This window comes from Anser anser, assembly GCF_964211835.1.
Source record: "Anser anser genome assembly, chromosome: 18".
In the NCBI taxonomy this organism is placed as follows: domain Eukaryota; kingdom Metazoa; phylum Chordata; class Aves; order Anseriformes; family Anatidae; genus Anser; species Anser anser.
In genome coordinates this window covers 6,719,497-6,737,918 of record NC_139739.1, presented here as the reverse complement: position 1 = coordinate 6,737,918, position 18,422 = coordinate 6,719,497, and the positions used below count along the sequence as shown (strand labels likewise).

The 18,422-nt window shown below is 36.9% G+C and overlaps 1 protein-coding gene across 15 annotated transcripts in view; it reads right to left on the bottom strand.

The window, feature by feature from the left end:
* LOC310883261 (E1A-binding protein p400-like) overlaps nt 1-18,422 on the bottom strand; it is a 48,435-nt gene that overhangs the window by 4,055 nt on the left and 25,958 nt on the right. For 8 of the 15 annotated variants that reach the window (XR_014573434.1, XM_083803287.1, XM_083803290.1 and 5 more), the window contains 29 exons: nt 17,805-17,972; nt 15,736-15,827; nt 14,926-15,224; nt 14,348-14,550; nt 14,076-14,245; nt 13,676-13,872; nt 13,147-13,258; nt 12,335-12,478; nt 11,865-12,023; nt 11,513-11,596; nt 10,801-10,932; nt 10,645-10,689; nt 10,382-10,535; nt 9,713-9,954; nt 9,034-9,207; nt 8,744-8,791; nt 7,589-7,725; nt 6,982-7,038; nt 6,779-6,857; nt 6,013-6,213; nt 4,942-4,987; nt 4,731-4,840; nt 3,921-4,125; nt 3,216-3,379; nt 2,629-2,835; nt 2,118-2,313; nt 1,408-1,538; nt 1,021-1,188; nt 204-281 (listed from right to left, as the gene is read on the bottom strand). Coding sequence is in view for 14 of the 15 variants with exons in the window: in XM_083803287.1 (XP_083659413.1) it covers nt 204-281; nt 1,021-1,188; nt 1,408-1,538; nt 2,118-2,313; nt 2,629-2,835; nt 3,216-3,379; nt 3,921-4,125; nt 4,731-4,840; nt 4,942-4,987; nt 6,013-6,213; nt 6,779-6,857; nt 6,982-7,038; nt 7,589-7,725; nt 8,744-8,791; nt 9,034-9,207; nt 9,713-9,954; nt 10,382-10,535; nt 10,645-10,689; nt 10,801-10,932; nt 11,513-11,596; nt 11,865-12,023; nt 12,335-12,478; nt 13,147-13,258; nt 13,676-13,872; nt 14,076-14,245; nt 14,348-14,550; nt 14,926-15,224; nt 15,736-15,827; nt 17,805-17,972 (4,202 nt within the window). In the remaining variant the exon portion in view is untranslated. The remainder of the gene's footprint in view (nt 1-203; nt 282-1,020; nt 1,189-1,407; nt 1,539-2,117; nt 2,314-2,628; nt 2,836-3,215; nt 3,380-3,920; nt 4,126-4,730; nt 4,841-4,941; nt 4,988-6,012; nt 6,214-6,778; nt 6,858-6,981; nt 7,039-7,588; nt 7,726-8,743; nt 8,792-9,033; nt 9,208-9,712; nt 9,955-10,381; nt 10,536-10,644; nt 10,690-10,800; nt 10,933-11,512; nt 11,597-11,864; nt 12,024-12,334; nt 12,479-13,146; nt 13,259-13,675; nt 13,873-14,075; nt 14,246-14,347; nt 14,551-14,925; nt 15,225-15,735; nt 15,828-17,804; nt 17,973-18,422) is intronic. The other 7 variants (XM_083803294.1, XM_083803293.1, XM_083803296.1 and 4 more) reach the window with 6 other exon arrangements.

The following is an 18,422-nucleotide window of genomic DNA, read 5'->3' as shown; positions in this document are numbered from 1 at the left end:
TGCTCCATCTATTAAAGTTTTATACTAAAGAATATACAGCAACCTGACGGTTTTCATGTCATTCATTTTTATAGATGGGAAATTGCTACATCCTTCAAGAATTCTATCTATACCACACAAGGGGAAAAATACTTATCTCCAAATAAACGAGTTTTCAATAGGATTGTGTTTCTAGTGCTTTATTTGATAAGTGCAAAACCCACCTGTTGAGAAACCGAAACCATCTGTTGAATGTTGGCAACAGTAGCCTGTTGCTGGACCACTTGAGGAAGTTTTGCAACCTTTATTGATATGAAATAAAGAAAGATTTAGTCAAAATAAGAAATTGCTAACAGCAGCAACACACCAGATCTATCAAAACTGCTACCAAGTGAAAACCTTTCCTGAGTCCTGTTCACTGCAAGTTGGTATTTTGGCCTCCTCAGTGATACTGCACTTTTGTAAAAATAAACTTTCTAGAACAGTGTAATGAGAACTTGACTAGGAGGGGAAGAGGGGTAGTAATATTTTCAGTTTTAACTTTAACATACTTGTTTCCTCCCAACTATATATAACACTGAAGGAAGCACAGACATTCTAACGGGCTACCTTATCTTAGACATACTTTTGAAAGAGTAAGGGTTCCAGTTCCTAATCCCCTTCCTTTTCCTTGGTTAGACTGATCTAGTTATCCAGAGAAGTAGTTAACTATCAGCTACTCTTGGCTGCTAGAGATTAGGCCAGAAGACAGCACCAGAAAAAGGGAAGAACCACATGTGAATTTTCCGTAGTAATACAGTACAAATCCCTTGCCTAATAAAGAGGAGTAATACTCTTCATTTCTTTCCAAAAGGAAAGGCAAACTTCTGTCTCAGATGGTTCCTTTGACCTGCTAAAAGGCCACATATTCACCACCAATGTATTTTATTATAAAAATAATTTAAACAAATATGCAGCTAATGGGTGTTAAAATGCTACATCACCTGTCAGCTTTAGGGTTATCCAATCACAATAGTGTTTAAAGGTGTAAAACTGTGTTACCTGTACCTGAATCTGGGCCTGCACTTGCTGGGTTCCGCCTGGCTTCTGGGTTTGGGAAATTGGCGTTGTTAAGAACTGTGTTTTAATGGCAGGCTGTGTAGTATAGGTTACTTTTTGTTGCTGTGATGTCTGCTGTTGGGTTTGGACTGTAACCTGTTGAGCATTTATCTGCAGAAGAAAAAAAGCATCAGTAACTACGAAATATATATATATGTATTTTAAAGAACAGGGATGTAGCTACAAGATTAATTACATTTTATCATTTAAACAAATCCTCTCATGTTTCAAAATAGCAAAATGAGCTAGGAGCGTCACCACAATTCACAGCCGAAGCTTTACAGCCACAGAAGCATTACCTAACTCCGCGGAAGGGCAAACAGTAAGTACCTTTTGCTGCACAGTAGCTTGGCCCTGTGCAACCTGAGGCTGGATAGCTTTCTGTTGCTGTGCTGCTTGATGATGCTTGAGTTTTAGAAGCTGCTGGACATGCAGTGGCTGTGCAACTACTGTCTGGCCTCCTGAAAATTACAAAAACAATTAGAACTGTAAGATTCTTCATTTTACTGCTTTGTCCCAGTAACCACAGCTTGCAAACACAGATTGTGCTTTTATAGACTTATACATCTGCATAGCTTTGAGCACTAACAACCCACTGATTTTAATAGGAATAAGACATATGATTTTGACAGTAAAAACATTATTTTATCTAAGGGCATGAGTAAGCTAAGTATGTGTTCTTACAGTCGTATTTCCTACAGGAAAAAATCTGTCTGCATTACAGAAGACAGTTATGAAAGACAAGTTTTTCTGTTTCCACTTCACATTTAAAAAGATGCAGTTACTATGGCTTTATTTTTAAAACTGTATCTGTTCACCTACTCATACACACAGATTTCTGAGTTAAGAATCACACTAACCTCCAGATTAAATGGATTAAGAGCAATTCTCTTACTTCATTTTTGAAACATAATGGAGTTTAACCTCTACGGCTTTAGTTTTCAAAAAGTGTCTCCCACAGAAGACATTACTTGAAACAAACATCCTACCTTTAAAAAAGTGGAATTTAAAGTTATGTTTTAGCAAGTGGGTTGACATACCTGCTGCTTTCTGTGGCTGCCCAATAGCAACACTAATGCCTGCAACAGTAACAGGGAGTGTAGTGACTCCTGCAGATGACACAACAGCAGCTGGAACGGATACCACTGGAGGTTTTGCCAAAGCAACTTGTGCTGCTTGTGGAGTTTGGGCCTGGATCTGTCCTTGCGCTTGAAGCTGGGAAGCAGGAACACGAGTCTAAGCAGTAAGGAATGAAGATTATTGTACTGGCACAAATATATATATATATATATAATTTGCTGTATTGAACAGATTATTATGAAGTGATAGTTGCAAATGTTTCCAAATATAATGTCTCCTTTACATGAAACACACGTCACAGATGGTGTCAGTTGGTCTTTAAAGTTATTTGTGTTAGAGTTCTATCTTTTGTACTGCCTAAGTAATGCAAAAGGCACTTATGTGCATGAATAATCAGTATTCAGTTAATTTAAACTAGCAAAGAGAACGAGCTGTCCAAGACTGTTTCCATGAAGTCAAGGAAAAACTTACAAGACGAGCAACTTGCAGGTTTGTCACAGTAGTGCCTGTGAGAACTGCACCAGGACGAGGTGCTGTAACAGCAGTGAGTTGTTGAGTTTGCTGTTGCTGTTGCACTTGTACTTGTGCTGTTTGCTGTTGTGCTCCTTGCTGTGTCTGCTGTGCTGTCTGCTGCTGAGGAAGCTGCAGTTTCTGTTTCTGCAACTTGATCAGCTGTTCCTGCAAACATAAAACACTTCCATCATTTCAAATTCTTTATATGACTACAGGAAAAAGAACAGAGAGGAAGTTGCAGCCTTAAAGGAGAAAGATTCTATGCCAGACTTCAGTTAAGATCAAAGAGCTAACAAAGCAACTTCTTTACACTATGGGTTGGCAGTGAGTTAGAAATAAGTACTTTACATCCTGACCTGCGGCGATAGCGGTGCTATTTGAAATGGCTATCAGACTCCCTGCCTCCTTGAAATTTTAGTGAGATCAACTTTAACAAAGACCCATGTTTCATTTTAGTTCAAGAAAACAGGGTGCAACACACACTGCTAATGATGCTTACAGTAGCAAGAGCAACATGCCACATTTCTTCAAGGACATTTCCTCACCTGTGACAATTTCCCAACAGTTTTTATTTGAGCTGGAGACTGGGCTTGTGCCTGAGCCTGAATCTGTGGGACCTGCACTTGAGCAGCCTGCTGCTGCTGCTGTCTCAGAAGCTGGAAGTGAGCAGGGGTGATGGTTTTACCGGAGAGCTGAACTGTTGGTGTAGCTGTGAATTAAAAAAAATAAAAATAAAAAAATTAATCAGTGAATGGATATTTCACTGAAAAATTCACATTCAAAAACTGTCAGCGTATGAATTAATTCAACACCAAATTTAATTCTTTGATTTCACCTCAAAAGCTACATTACAGTTTGTGGACTAACCACAAATAACACCACATTCACATAAAAATGATGAAAAAACAGCATAAATACTACAATATATACTCCTTTCTTCATAATGGGTTTTAGTTGCAACACTCAATTCTAATATTTTACTGCTAGATTGTTAATAAACCTTTTTAATTGTAATGCCTAGCGGCCAAGCCATTCTCTACTGCAACACTCTATCCATAAATACTCACTGGCAAAAAAATATATCATCTAAGCACCAACAATAAGCAAGTTAAAAACCACAGCATCATTTAACTGGTCTGTCTACAAATCCAGACTTTCAATACTGTGGAACTACAGAGGTCAAATAAACTACAGGAATTCTGATGTCCTTGTGTACCCTATGAAAAAATCCCTCAACACACGATTATTACCTGGTGTAACCTGAGTCACCAAAGATCTTGTCTGGGTCTGCACAGGTGTTAAGTTTGTAGTTACCACTGCTGATGCTGTCACCGATGTTACCGCACGAACCCCCTGCGTAGATGCAATGGTCACCAGTTCCGTGGATGCGGCAGGTGCTGCCGCCGTCCGCTGCTGGGTATGTACCACTTGTGCAGTTGCAGTGCCTCCCGAAGTCTGAAGAGGAACACAGTCATTATTCCTCAGTTCTCATACCTCACATAAAGCTATGGAACATTCTGGAAATAGACTATACGGTTTTAGAAACAAACATCAAAAATAAAGCAAAGAAGGTTCACATCTTTCTAACACATCTATCTGTTCGATTAGATCGCACAATTGGCATCTGGTTAAAGTTCTTTCAAACACACTAATCACCAAACCCATAACTACATTGCAGTTTACTACCTTTCATTTTTTTGCTTAATCTTTTTAAGATCTTGCAACCTTAAAATAATAATAAAGATCATAGCTAACAGAGCATAAAATTATTACAGGCTGGCAATGATACTGACATAAACAACTTCCTAAGACAGCACTCAATTATGGACTAATTTCAACAACATTATTTCTTAGATATTTTGTTCTGATAAGCCATCCCGGCATATTCTGGTATTTCGGTAAGGGAGGGGGAGTTGGATACAGAATCACAAGACACACATGAAGTTAGCAAGGAGCAGAGTTTCTGATAACATAGAAAGCTAATGCAGGAAGCAGATATGCTGACACAACGTACAATCAAAATCAATCCAGAGATACAACTGGTGCTGCAATCTACTCACAGTCAATGTTCCGGGTATAACTGGTGAAGCCAGACGTTTATTGATGGGCTGAAAGGTAGCAGCAGGGACTCCAGCAACGGTATTCACTATGACATTTCCACTCACTGTAGCTGAAAGCAAACCAGGATTAAGTGTGAGATTGTAAGAAAAAATAAAAGAGAAAATCTGAATGTCCTATCACCTCCAATGCCCAATTATAAAGTCTTCTTACCAGTCTGTATACTTGTCCCCGTAACTGCTGTTTTGATTGTGCCTGCCTATTTAGAAGACAATTGAGGTAACAGTTCAGAAAACAATAAAAGAAAATTGAATATAGCTCTTATACTACTATGTTGTTTAACAAAGTGATGTATTCCAGAAATGACAATTCAAGAAAAATACAATAAAATTAACAGATAGTTCTACAATTGCTTTCGTTTCGCATATCAACAACAATTTCTGTATATATTAGGATTCTGCCACGCTAACGAGCAACTGGAGACCAGTCAAATATCTGGTCACTTCACATCCTTGTTAGAAGAAGGGAGCGACATGTTACTCTGGCACACCTCAGGTAACCTCTCACACATGAGCATCACTGAGCAGTAGATACACAGCACTACCTGGGGGTTAAATCACTTCGTCTCTTTCTGTAAAAGCTGCAGTACTCTGGCCTTTCAACAACCAAATTAAAATCACCACTACCTGCATACATTAGTATGCAAACTGGACTGACTCTAACAACAAAAGCCTCAAACTTGTCATCAGAATTACTAATAGACTCTGGATTTAAAGAAGCCATGAAAGCTTTGCACAGACTTGCAGTAATACAGCTATTGTAGGTCCTGTAGAATGCAACATTCCACTTTCCCAGCTGAGGTTAATTTACTCAAAGCCATGTTTTTTAAGTTACTTTATCAGAGTAGCTGATACAGCTACAGTCTCTTTATTCTCCAAGTTCTTTGGATACACACTGTGTAAATTCATTTACTTAAACTTTAATCAAAGTCTAAACTCAAAAAGACAAAAAAAATCTTTGCAAAGCATATGGCATTTTTTCACTTCAGAATTCCGACACCTATTGCAATAATGCTATGAACAGAGTTTTAATACGAGAATAGAAAAAGATGGAGAAGAAGATACCAAGCATACTCAGGAAAAAAAGAAAGAAAAAGGAATAGCTTTTATTTCCCTATACTGACCTAAAATTCTTACTTTCTAAGGCAAGTAGAAACCACAAATACGGTACACACAAAGGAACTGAAGTTACTACATCAGAGACACCAAGCTCTCCCTTTCTTACCAATACTGCTGTGTTGGCCACAGTAGTTACTGCAGTCTGTACTACTGCCTGTGGCTGCTGAACTACCTGTGCCTGAGCCTGCGGCTGAGGTTGGGCTTGTGCTTGCTGTACAGCTGGTTGCTGAGCTTGCTGCTGGCCAGCTTGCTGCTGCTGAGGCTGCGGACCTGTCTGTTGCTGTGCCCTCTGCTGTTCAGCCAAAGCCTAGGAAATCAAAGTGTGAGCTTCATAGTCTTCTTCAAAACAGTGCATGGATTAATCAGGATGTATTTAAAATGAAAAAGCCCCAAAATTTAATTCTAAGCATGTGTGCATCATACAGATCTGATTTCATTGTAGCTAACTAACTATAAGTTACATGATCTAACTAGTTTCAAACTACAAGCTATAATCATGGTTATAGAGCTTGTAGTGTAACACAACAAGCAATTTACCATCAACAAGCAAGGATAAATACCTCCTGAATAATTTAAAAAAGGAGGCTACAGAATGGTCACGAATAAAGAGATTTTTACATCTTTTATAAGATTTTTACAAGTTTTGTTTTTTTTTTCATGTGTTCCAAAACAATGCTTGTAAACAATTATCAATGTCACATACCGGCCCAAGAAAAGGTCCCACTTTGGGCCTTGTGTACCTTAAAAAGTTACAGCTACCCAGAAAAACGACTATACCAGCAAACTTCGCCCAGGAGTTAGCCCTTCTCATACTTCCTCTGTTGTCTAGTTTAATTACTGCAGTCTACATATAACCAAGATGGAGACTGTACCTTTTTCTCTTTTGCAATACGCTCTGCTCGGAGGGATGCAACTTGAATTGGAGGAAGTGGCTTATCATAGTTAATTCCACTAGAAACAACGGTAAGACAAAGTACGCAACAGTTAAAAAATAAATAACTGAAAATAAATAAATAAATAGTTAAAAAGTACTTTTTATACAATCCATAACTCCTTCAAGACATAAAGTGCCCACCTTTCTGCAAGAACAGATGCATGCTTTGGATTCTTCTGGAAAGGATTCATGCCAAGTCTGAAATTGAGCAAAATTGTATTATTGGAGATAGAAGAAATTTAAAACCAGTATTTAATTTCACATGTTTTAGTAGATGACACTGCAGTTGTGGTGAAATTGTCATGATATACCCATTAGTACTGGAGGCTAAATAAAGACAGACATTTTAAGAGAGACTCAGAGTAAATAATAAATGAATACAGAAAAAAAATACCGCAGCAATCTACATAAAAAACAAAGTGCTACTAATCAGCACAGACATCAAAACATTTGCAATTCAGGCAAACAGAAAGTCTGGTTTATAAAGTAGATTAAAAAAACAACCGAGCTCGTAATCACATACAAAAACAAATTCATGCAGTGAGTAAAAACTAACCCAAACACATGAAACATGAAGATGTTCCAATAACACAAGGCCAGAACACAAGGAAAGAGGTCAAGAACAGAGAAGCAAAACAGAAGTTTGAAACAGACTGTGAAATAACTCTCAGCTGGGAGAGCAATTCAGAACAAAGTCTCCAGGAAGTCTGTGGTGATGGGGAGATTGGATGATCCCAGTTAAACTTACAGAGGTTTGATAGGTGGACTTCTTTTCCCTGCAATCATTTTCATCATCTCAAAATGATTAGTATAAAGCTGTGTGTGGGTGGCACCTTCGTCCTGAGCATAGATCTGATTGGTACGAAGTGGGCGACTGTTTTTAGTCTAAAAAATGAAAACAAACCAACTTTTAATTGTGAACACACACCACATTGCATTTTGTCTATGTATAAACACATGGTGCGCTTGTAGATTATTTAAAAACGATCTCCAACATATCCTACCACAGACTGGTTTCTGCCTCATGTCATTGATAACTTACTGTTACACAAAACTCTATGGGAAATATATAAAGAAAAAGCAAAATAAGGAGCAGTTCTCACGGTCACACTGGCATCAGCACTTGGGGACATACAAAATGGCAAACTCTAATTTGAAAAAGAATCTTTGCTTTAGTTTAGATCTTGCAAGTTTAATTCAGTACCCAAACCAAGAGCCCATTAGTGTATAGTTATGCATAGCGCACGCATAATATAATAAAACCATCACTGCACTGCTCTCCCAACAAAGCTATGTTAACATCCAACACACCATGCCATTCTAATGCTTGGCTCCTCCTAAGTGGAAACTGCCAGTCAGGGACAAACCTGCTTATTAGTCAGAGAATGGGACTACAGTCAGAAGTTCTAGATTCTCTACCCAGTTCTGTCACTGAATCACAGTAGGATTTGGAAGAAGTTGTTTATAATGGTGGAATTTATTTTTGTTTCTGCAGCGCGTTATCGTCCTCATTTACAAAGAGGTGCTTCAAACATTAAATTCACTATGTATTCGTAATCCACTTAGACCCTACTATGAAGTATGTCCTTACAGATCTTAAGTACCATCATAATAATCAAGATAAGTTACATGGTGGTTGTTAGATGTAAAAATATCCACTACAGTTTAAGTGAAAATAAACTTCTTGCATGATTTAAAAATTATCTATCAAATCCAAAAGCTGAAGTCTGGTGTCAATCCACTGTATCAACAAAGAAAGGAAAAAATAAATTTGGAATTTTAATTGATGTTTCAGAACTCAAGTAACACTCAACATGGATCTCATATGAATTATCTGCCCACCTCCATTGCTGCTAAATACCACAGTGTCTAGATTTGATTTTGAAAGAATACCAATGCACACCTTATAAATACTTTTTGTCTTCTTTTTAGGATTAGCTTCGTACATTAGCTGTAAAATAAGAAGGAAAGTTAGATGATCTTTTGTGGAAGATTTTGTTCAGGTGCTTTTTCTTTTCAAAGAAATCATATAAAATAAGTGGAAATCCTGATGAGGATAATTTTTTAATCTTTTAAAAGTTATTTATTTACACTGTTGAAACATTTAACTAAAAAAAAAGTGTTTACGGAGATAAGGAAAAAAAACTCTACAAACTTAACGTAAAAAAGATGCATCACTCTACATAAACTCACCTTTCCTTCTTCCCTTGGAATAATGACATTTTCATATCTGTTTCGGCATTGTTTTGGTGAGCGATAGACTCTGCTGCATGAGTTAACAACATCACTAACAAGGTCCCAATTGGGAGTGTGTGCTGGCGATACAACAGCAAGATTTAAAGGAAGCTCCAGCAGCTGCTTCACTGCCTACAACAGACAAGGGTACAAAAGCTTCAGGTGACAAATCATTCCAATCTTCCAAACCAATCCTTATTTGCATGTATCCACACACGATTATTACAATGGGGCAGAGAGCTTAGAATTCAGTCCATGGGTTCACCTATGTTCAACAGATAATAAATAAGCATAAAATGCTTTTACACAGATTGATGTCTGCATAGGTAGAGCTGCCATTCAAGTGCTGCTCTCTTCTCAAAGGCGAGAAGAACTTTAGCAGCATTATCCAATGTCCAATCAGACTAATCTGGGCCACAATAGTAAGCAGTCTCTACAGCAAGAAAAGAACTTAATTTATCCTTAGGGAATCACAAGTGATATGCAATCTGCTCTGAGTTAGATCAGCAAAATGCCAAACTAACTGTAAGGAATTAGAAATAAACTTGAAGGGAGAAAGTGCTGAAAGAGCCATTTATGAAATTAGAAGCAAAAATACAATACATAATATCAGCAGAAAGTGCAGGTATTGTCTGACCTGCAGAAGTGCCCAGTCTTCACTGATCAACCACTCAGGATTATCCTGTCCAGCTTCAGCAGCAGGTTTGACAAGTGTCGGCAAAGGCTTTGCAAACTGTGTTTGTTGTTTCAACAAGATATTTTTCTTCTGGTCCTTGCCTTCTCGTCGCATTTTCAACATTCCTGGAGTTGCTCGATCAAAAAGTGAACGAGGAGGAATAACTGTCTCTCCATGACGTTGCTTTTTCTTCCTACCTGCAGCTAAGACCAAAAAAAATTTCTCAGTAAATAGTTACTACCATTGTTTGATTTGCGTGCTATGTATAGCTGCAAAATGCTCCTAAACGTGCACAGAGTATTCTATACTACCTCTTAAAAGCACAATGTCAGAAACTATAAAGGTGCTGGCCATACTATGTTTTAAGTGAGAACAGCCTAACTCACCCAGCAGAATATCTATTTTCTAGGATTTTAGGGGTAAAAATAACCCTATGTCTAAATCAAAAGACACACTGTCTAAGACAAAGTGAGTTTTCAGTGACACAAGACCTCAGTGAGACAAGAAATTTAATATCCTCAAAACTGTACGTTTGATCTTTACTAGACCAGACATGTAGGAAGTATCAAAAATCCTGACATTTTTAACTTTCAGCAATAACACTCCCAACAGTTTTGAACAAGCATTTACCAGAAGGATCTGTTTTGTGTCGTTTACGTTCCTTCCTGACATACACTGGAGGCAACTTTGATTCTGGAATAGGGGTGGTATCATACATCAGGCACATAACTGAATCAATATAGATATCATTGTCATCCTGAGGTGGAGTGGGGGGAGTCCAAAGCTGCACAGAAAAAAAAAATTGTAGTTACTGCACTATTAACTAATCACAGGTTTTTATATTTCAAAAGATAAAAAGCTTATTTAGGCTGCCTGCTATTACGTGTACTTACTGGCATAATTTCAGTTTGTCCATCTGGACCTTCATAGACATACTCCTACAGAGCAAAAAGAGAATGCAATTCAAATGATCTGACTGAACCCTGAAGGAAAAGGTGTTCTCAGAATAACTGATAATACACTTAAGAAATACAATAATCAGGAATTACTTTGTTGTATGCATCCTCTCGAGTGTAGGTGAGAAGTTCTTCTTCGTCCTCCCAGAGCATTTTTTGCTCTTTTTCCTTTAACTCCTTCATATGCTGGACTTCCCATGCTTTCTTTACAGTTTTCAATTCCACCTAGGTGAAAGTTAGACTCCTTATAAACTTTATGCAGTAACATACATTAGATTAAAAGTTACTGATTTGTGTTTTTGCGGACAAATTCCTTAAGCTTTGATATTTACAGGCAAAGAAATCTTAAAAGATACTTTATATACTTTTATGGTCAGTTAAAGGAGATTTTGCAGGTATTGCAGGTATTTAAACCCTTGAAATAAAACTCTGAGTTAAACATCCAAGACAACCAGAACAGGCTCCTTTACCCAAATAAGCAGGCTCACTGAAGCTAATGATATTTTTCCCTGCTATCAATGGAGTACAACAAATATTTGCTGAACTGTGCTGAATAATGGCAAACCCATTTTACAAAGAAGAAATGAAGAATTAACACCTGCTTAAACCTAAAGAATGACAAGATAGGAAAAACTCCGTAAGGCATTCTTGGTGTTCAGAAAGTACAGCATGAGAAGACAACAGAGGTGCCTACAACATACTTACTCCATGCCACTGGAGCACCTTCCACTTCACACTGAAAATATTAACCCTGCTTGTACGCATTATGATGAACAACATGGAATAGAAATATTTGCTATTTTACCTCATTCAACCGAGGCTCAGTCTCATCAACTGAAACGTGAAAGAGCTCTAAATAATTCAAAGCGTACTTCTCAATTGGAGTCAACTGTGAGAATGTATCAAAGAAAAAGAAAGTTAGTATTGAGGATAACAAAAGAAATGTAACTGAAGGATAGCATATCAAAGGTTTCCTGAAAACTAATCTCCCTTTCTCATAGTTTAACAACAGCCTAAAATCAGTATGTTTCCCATCCATTTAATGAAGTATCAAACTAATTGAAAACAAAGTTGCTTTAAAGCAAGACTGTAAAGGAAATGAAATATATGAACTAAATATTACTTTTTAACTACATATTCATGGAAGGTCACAGTACCTGATCCACAACAGCGACTAATTCCTGCAACGGTGAGGGCTCTTCGTTGTATTTTGTCTCGCAGAGCTCTGAGATTAAAGGTTCAATGTGTGACTCAGATCTTATTTCTTGTATGTGATCATTTGACTCTTCATCTTCATGCTCAATACTGTTGAGGGCCTTTAAAAAAGACATTTTTTAAAAATAATGAGGACTTCAAAAACATGGAAAGAAGCTCCCATAAGAAGTTCACTAAGGTCCAACACAAATTTCTGCAAAAAATCTCTCCTTGAGCAAGAGAAACAGTCCCCAGAAAGTTTACAACTTAACTACGTCCCTTTGAAAGTACTGTTAAGAGGAAAACGTCAGAACGATACAAACCTAACAGCAAACAGATCGGAAGAATTTACCTCCCCCCAAAAATAAGATAGGGCAGATGTTTAACACTAATGTTGTACAGCTGTATTTTTAATGTTTGGGTTAATAATTACCTCTATGAATGGTCGTGCAACTTTAGGTGAAATGGTTTCTGCTGGAGAAGGCTCCTGAGAAAGTACTACAAACTCTTCTGCTTTCACTCTAAATCCAGAATCCTCCATAGGAGAATGAACCTCAAACAACTCCTGAATCGTTTGCTTGGTAGTTGGAAGAAAAAAGAGAAGTATATTCAGCTTTCAGAACTATTTTGGTTTTTATATTATTTTAAATTAACTTAGGTTCAAGTAACCTTATAAACTATGTACTGACTAAAGAAAAAAATAAATCTTTATCTTTTATTTCTGGAAAATTGTCCATTTTCTCTTCTGTAATATTCTCCTGTGACTACACAGTAGAATAAAGTATTATTGAGGAACTTATAGGAAAGCCAGAAATGCACGCTTTAACAACCTACATCACAATATCAGGAGTGCCAGAAGAGGACAGATTAGCTTCATCAGTGCTGTCAATGTCTTCTGCACCTTGAGACCAGCCTACATCACTGAATACCCAAACTTTGTATTTCATGTTTTCAAAGCCATTGAAAACTTCAACCTTACAAACTACAGAAGTTTGTAGCAAAGTGCAAGAAACCAGAATATAAAGTCACAAAGGTGATGACTATATAAGCAACAGAACAAGAGCATAGAATACCGCATTCTCTCAAATACTGACAGCTATGTTCCAGTAATCCTGAAATCTAATATGCTTGCCTATCAGTTCCAGCCCAAATACATTTCTTATACACTGTTATTAAAAATTCCAGCACAGATTTTTGACATTATTAAACACCACAACACTGGTGCATGTTTTAATATTAACTTACCTGTGTTAAAAAGGCCATTGAATAGTCATTTCCCTGAGCAGCTACTTCTCTGATCAAGTCCTTTGTGCCATTTTTCAAAAGCTTCTCTTCTACAGAATTACCACTGACAAGCCTAAAGAAGGAAGAAAAAAAAAAAACAGATAGCTTTCAGAAACAGAAATTTCACTTGTAGAATAACGATGAACTTTTAAAAAAGTTTTTTTTTGGTGCTGGTACAGGCCAAGAACAAAACAGATACTACCTTCTCTACTTTAAAGTTTTCTTTTAACAATTAGTATAAAACACCTACTATTTAAAAATACGAGGTATGCATGCATAGAAAAAACATGCGTATATGATTCATTAATTACACGTAGTGTTAAGAAAGACTATAACTTCCTATGATAAACTGGAGGAGGGGGTTGGATATTGAAGTGAGATGATGGTTTCGGCACTGTTTCGACTATTTCAGATCATTTAGGGCAGCGCTATCTGAAATAACCTTACATTAAAGCATGTTAAGGAAAAGTTGTTGATCTGTAAGCATCACCTGTATATGTGGATATCTTTACACCTCCCAATTCTGTCACACCATTCCTGTGCCTTTGCATCCATCACTGGATTTAGATCATTGTCATAGAACACAACAGTGTCTGCCTCAACAAGATTGACTCCAGTGGAGCGACTGTGAGAAGAAAGGATGGCACAGAAAATGCGCTTGTCTCTGTTGAAACTTTTCATCAGCTCCTACATAAATAGAATAAAAGCAAGTAGTAAATAAACCACACACCAAAATAAAATGCCAAACCACATTCACTGAAGCCTAATAAAACAGAAGAGACAAAAAACAAGTCCATATTTCAAAAGAAGTGAGAAACAACATAAATTTCCTTCAACTAGCATATAAAAGCCTATGGAGCACTTACTATGGTACCCATGGACACACTTACCTGCCGCTGTTCGTAGTTAGCATATTCATCAATCCTCACAAATGTGAGGAAATGGAAATTCAAGAACAATTCCAGTATGTCCAACATCAGAATCATCTGTGACAAAATCAGCACACGGCGCCCTTCAGATTTCAATTTTTGAAGCAAGACAGCAAGAGCTTCTAATTTTCCTAAATTTTAAAATAGAAAAACAATAATGGTTTTTATACAGACACTCCGTTGATCTGAAACTTGAAATTACCAAAGTATTGCCACCCAGTGTCCACCTTTACCTGAGTCATACTGCACCAGCCGGAGGTCAGGGAACTGCAGCAAGTGCGGAGATGTAATCCGTTGCAACTGATGCAAGTGTGGAGCTGCCTTCTGCTTAAGACTGTGTTTAAGGACTTTCAATCTGTGGCTATATGAAGGGGGAGGATTTGCTACATACAAACACGGGGGAGCAGCAACTGCAGCTGGCAATACGAAGAGAGCCCTGTGAAAAGCATTTTAAAAAGTGAATGCCAGGTTAAGAAGCTATGCACAAAATGATGTGGCAATAATTTTCAGCCTGTCAACAGTGTAATTTTACACTATTACCTACACACTTTGTTGAACTGCCTTAGTAAGCAGTACAAATCTTAAAAGTGTTAATATTCTCTCTCTCTCCCCATCTTTTTTGTTTTATCTGTTTCGATGATAGCTTCTATTAAGATGTTTGTTATCATTTACATCATTTACTGCTAAATAAATCAATCTAAACCAAACAAGCTCATGAACAGAAACAACAACTTTACAGTTTTACTGAAAAGGACTGTTTAAGAAATAACTAAATGTGGGAAAGACCTACAAGGGCTGAGTCGCACGTTACCTGTTAACAACATCCCTTAGAGATTCTTGTTGCTGAACCAAAGTCTGGATCATTTCTTGCAACGGATCACTTGGGCCTCTGGAGGCACTTGAAGAAAGGCAACAGTTCACAAAGCCAGCCCACCTCCAACTGTTGTCCTCACAGGAAGACAGCTGAGAGGGCTTTTGTTCACCAGTTAAAGAACAAATACCCAACAAGTCTCTGCCATACATTGGAGCCCTTGAACAACGGCGCTCATTGCCAGAAAATATTCTGTCCAGACGTTCCTTTAAAAGTCGGTTCTTTTCTTCATATGTTTCCTTTCACAAGAAAAGTTGAAAAAAAATGTATTTGCTGCCAGTAACAATTACTTAGAAATTCAAATTTCTTTAGAATTAAGTTATCAGGACCAGAGTAATGTGTGTCTTTTAGTGTTAACATGCTCATTTCTAACAACTACTTAGACCAGTCACAAAATATGTAAGTTTCAAGATAAAATTTGAAGATTACATTTAAATCCAATAAATACTAGAGTCAATTCCACCTTAGATTGGTGTCTTGCTTCTATTAGAGTATATTTCATAGTTTTCAAAAAAAATAATAATTTATACTTGGGACATTTCAAGTAATGCATTAATATTGATAAGTAGCAGTTCCTTGCAATTTAATGTTTGATGTTTTCCAATGTTTTATAGATTGCTTAAGTACCTTTTTAAAAAATTGTCCACATTAGAGATCCATGAAATTTGCCCAATTGCCAGTGTTGTAAACTATAGGTTAATATCAACCCTGAAAAGTTGCATTTCCATAAGAAAAATAGAAATTAAGTACCTGTGATTGTCCATGTGTAGGTGCTGGTTTTAACACTGCTCCCATATCACCAGATGACAAATTAGTAACTGCAGTTCTACCTGGAATACAAACTGAGGATAAACCTTGTGTTTATATATTTATTCTTCTGAAGTTGCATTTATTATTCTCAATAAGCAGACATTTCTTAGCTGCAACACATATCAGCATTACAGATAAACTTTTAGTCTAAATATTCATTAGGTACTGGAAATTTGTACCTCCTTCACTACACAGCAGGCATCTGATACATGTTTATTCCAACTATTTTCACAAATATAGGAGAACAGAATTTTACTTTGCTTTGCACAAAGACCTGTTGCATTCATAGTTTATTCAGAATGTCATGTATACTGCATTCAAAACTTATAGTCTAGATCAGAAGAAGATCATTCTAATTTATTTTAATAAAACTATACAAGATTTTTCAGAATATGTATTAGATTGGTATATCTACAAATTAAAGAAACTATATACGATGGAATCTCACAGTAGCATTTCCGTGAAGTCAACTGTTTTCAGATGTTTTACCAGGCACCTAACTGAACTATAAGAACATTGCACACAACTAACTGAAAATACAGTGATACCCTTCATGTAGTAGCAGACTACAGACACCATGCAGTGACTACTTTCTTGATATGATTTATAAGTTTCTATCTCAGGCAGAATGCATTGCTTATCAGCACTGATTATTTGTAATAGAAAAGCAGCACAACCCTCTGCTAGTCAGTGTGAAACTGCATTTAATGGTGAGTCAATACGCCAGTGAAGAATTGAATTCAAGTTAACAAGCAGGCACTAGCTCTTACGTTAAGAATAACAGTCTCTGAGGAACAAGCAGAGTTGAAAGCTTTGCCTTTATATATTTTTATTACAGAAAAACATGCCAATAGAGATATCCAACATATTCCGACCACCCAAAGCAATTTATTTATCTGGTATCTTTTCCAAAATTCAGGAAGTCAAAATAAGTATTTTCAATATGCTTTACATCTTCCTCCAAAGATAAATAGTAATTTTTTTCTTTCAGTACTTGAAAACAGTATTTTTATTATTATTGCTTTTAACAGAGCTCTCTCTTTACCATCACGAGAGTAGTAAGATGTGTCAGTTTTTGTAGAAATCTTTTATCTTGAGTTATCAATTTCGGTTGCGGACTGTGGCCATATTAGGTGCACCTATAATGTTATCAGAGCTCGCGGATGAAACATTTGAGCCACAGATCTTACAAATTATGACAGAAATTCTTTACCTCCCAACAACTGGGAGGCTGCTGAAGATTCCTCTCCCTTTTTATGATGAGGTTCTTAGTCTTCAGAATGTCAAAATATGAACTTCAAGGGCACATTAATACATCAAAAAGGAGCAGTAAACAGTCTGTTTTAAGTGAATGGTTTATATCCAGAGAAAATTACAGCAGATGGCCATTTCCAAGGCATGAACTCCTAGTACTGCATTTATCACCACTTAACAACCTGCTGTTATGTTGTAAGTACATTCTAGACCACAATTTCTCTATTGTTTTTTGATCAACATCTTGATTGTGTTTTAAAGCAAGGAACTGATCATATTCATAGCAAGGCACCAAATATCTGAGCAGTATTTACAGAGGGAAACGAAAACAGTAGCTTGAGTAGATAGAGAAGCAAAGAAAATTAGGTATCAGAATTTATGTGCAAAAACAGAGAGAACTGCTGGACATTCTATGTCAGTATAAAAAAGCATCACCTTGATCTTTCTTTGAAAAAGAATCAAAGTATTTCAAACTCGTTTCTTCCCCAAAAAAACTGACCTAAGATACAACTGGTAAAGAAAATTCTATGTATTTAATTTGGCTTCAAGCTCTCAAGTTTGTACTAAGACTTTACCTAAAATTTCAGTACACATCACTCATAAATCACTAGTCAGAGATTTCCCTCATAGTTTACCTGCTTCTGAACTCAGCTGAAAAAAAAATACAATCTGTAAAACTGTGGAGGATTTATGAATATGTGATTTTAGCAATTGAGTGTTTAGATAGAGACATTTCTTCAGATCAGAAAACCTACCTTGCTGTGTGACTGCCGTGGAAGTTGGCACACCTGCTTGATGCTGGTTTCCTAAAGCATTCAGAGCATTCTGAACAGTTCCAGCTTGGGAAACTGTCTGCATGACAACTGGACCCTGAGGTCTCAAATACTGCTGTCCTGGTGCTGAAACAATTTGGAGAACGCTTCCTGCAACAGATGGATTTTAAAAAATTAGACTGGATAGAGTGTAAAAGGACCTCTAGTGTTCTGTAGCAAAAGATACCACTGTTACAAACCAATCATTACTGTTTCAAACTATGTTAAAATTTTTCCCCAAAAAGTCATTATACCCTTCTGACTTAAAATTCCATAATCTCTGCTAGGAGAGACCGAAATCTTCACAGTTACACAGGAGTTTCACATAGTCAGAATATCCTTACATATCTAGGTATTTTATATGGAATTTGGAAAAAATCCAATTAAGTAAAAAAAAATCCTCACTTAGTGTTTCCTCTATTTATCTTGTTAGCCATAAGAATCAAGATTTCTAAATTCTCCTGAATTTGGCAATGCACACACCATCAGGAGGAGAAATTTGAGAGCAGAAAGTATTGTAAGTAGAGCTTTCAGATCAGTGAAAGCTCTAATCAGTACGGA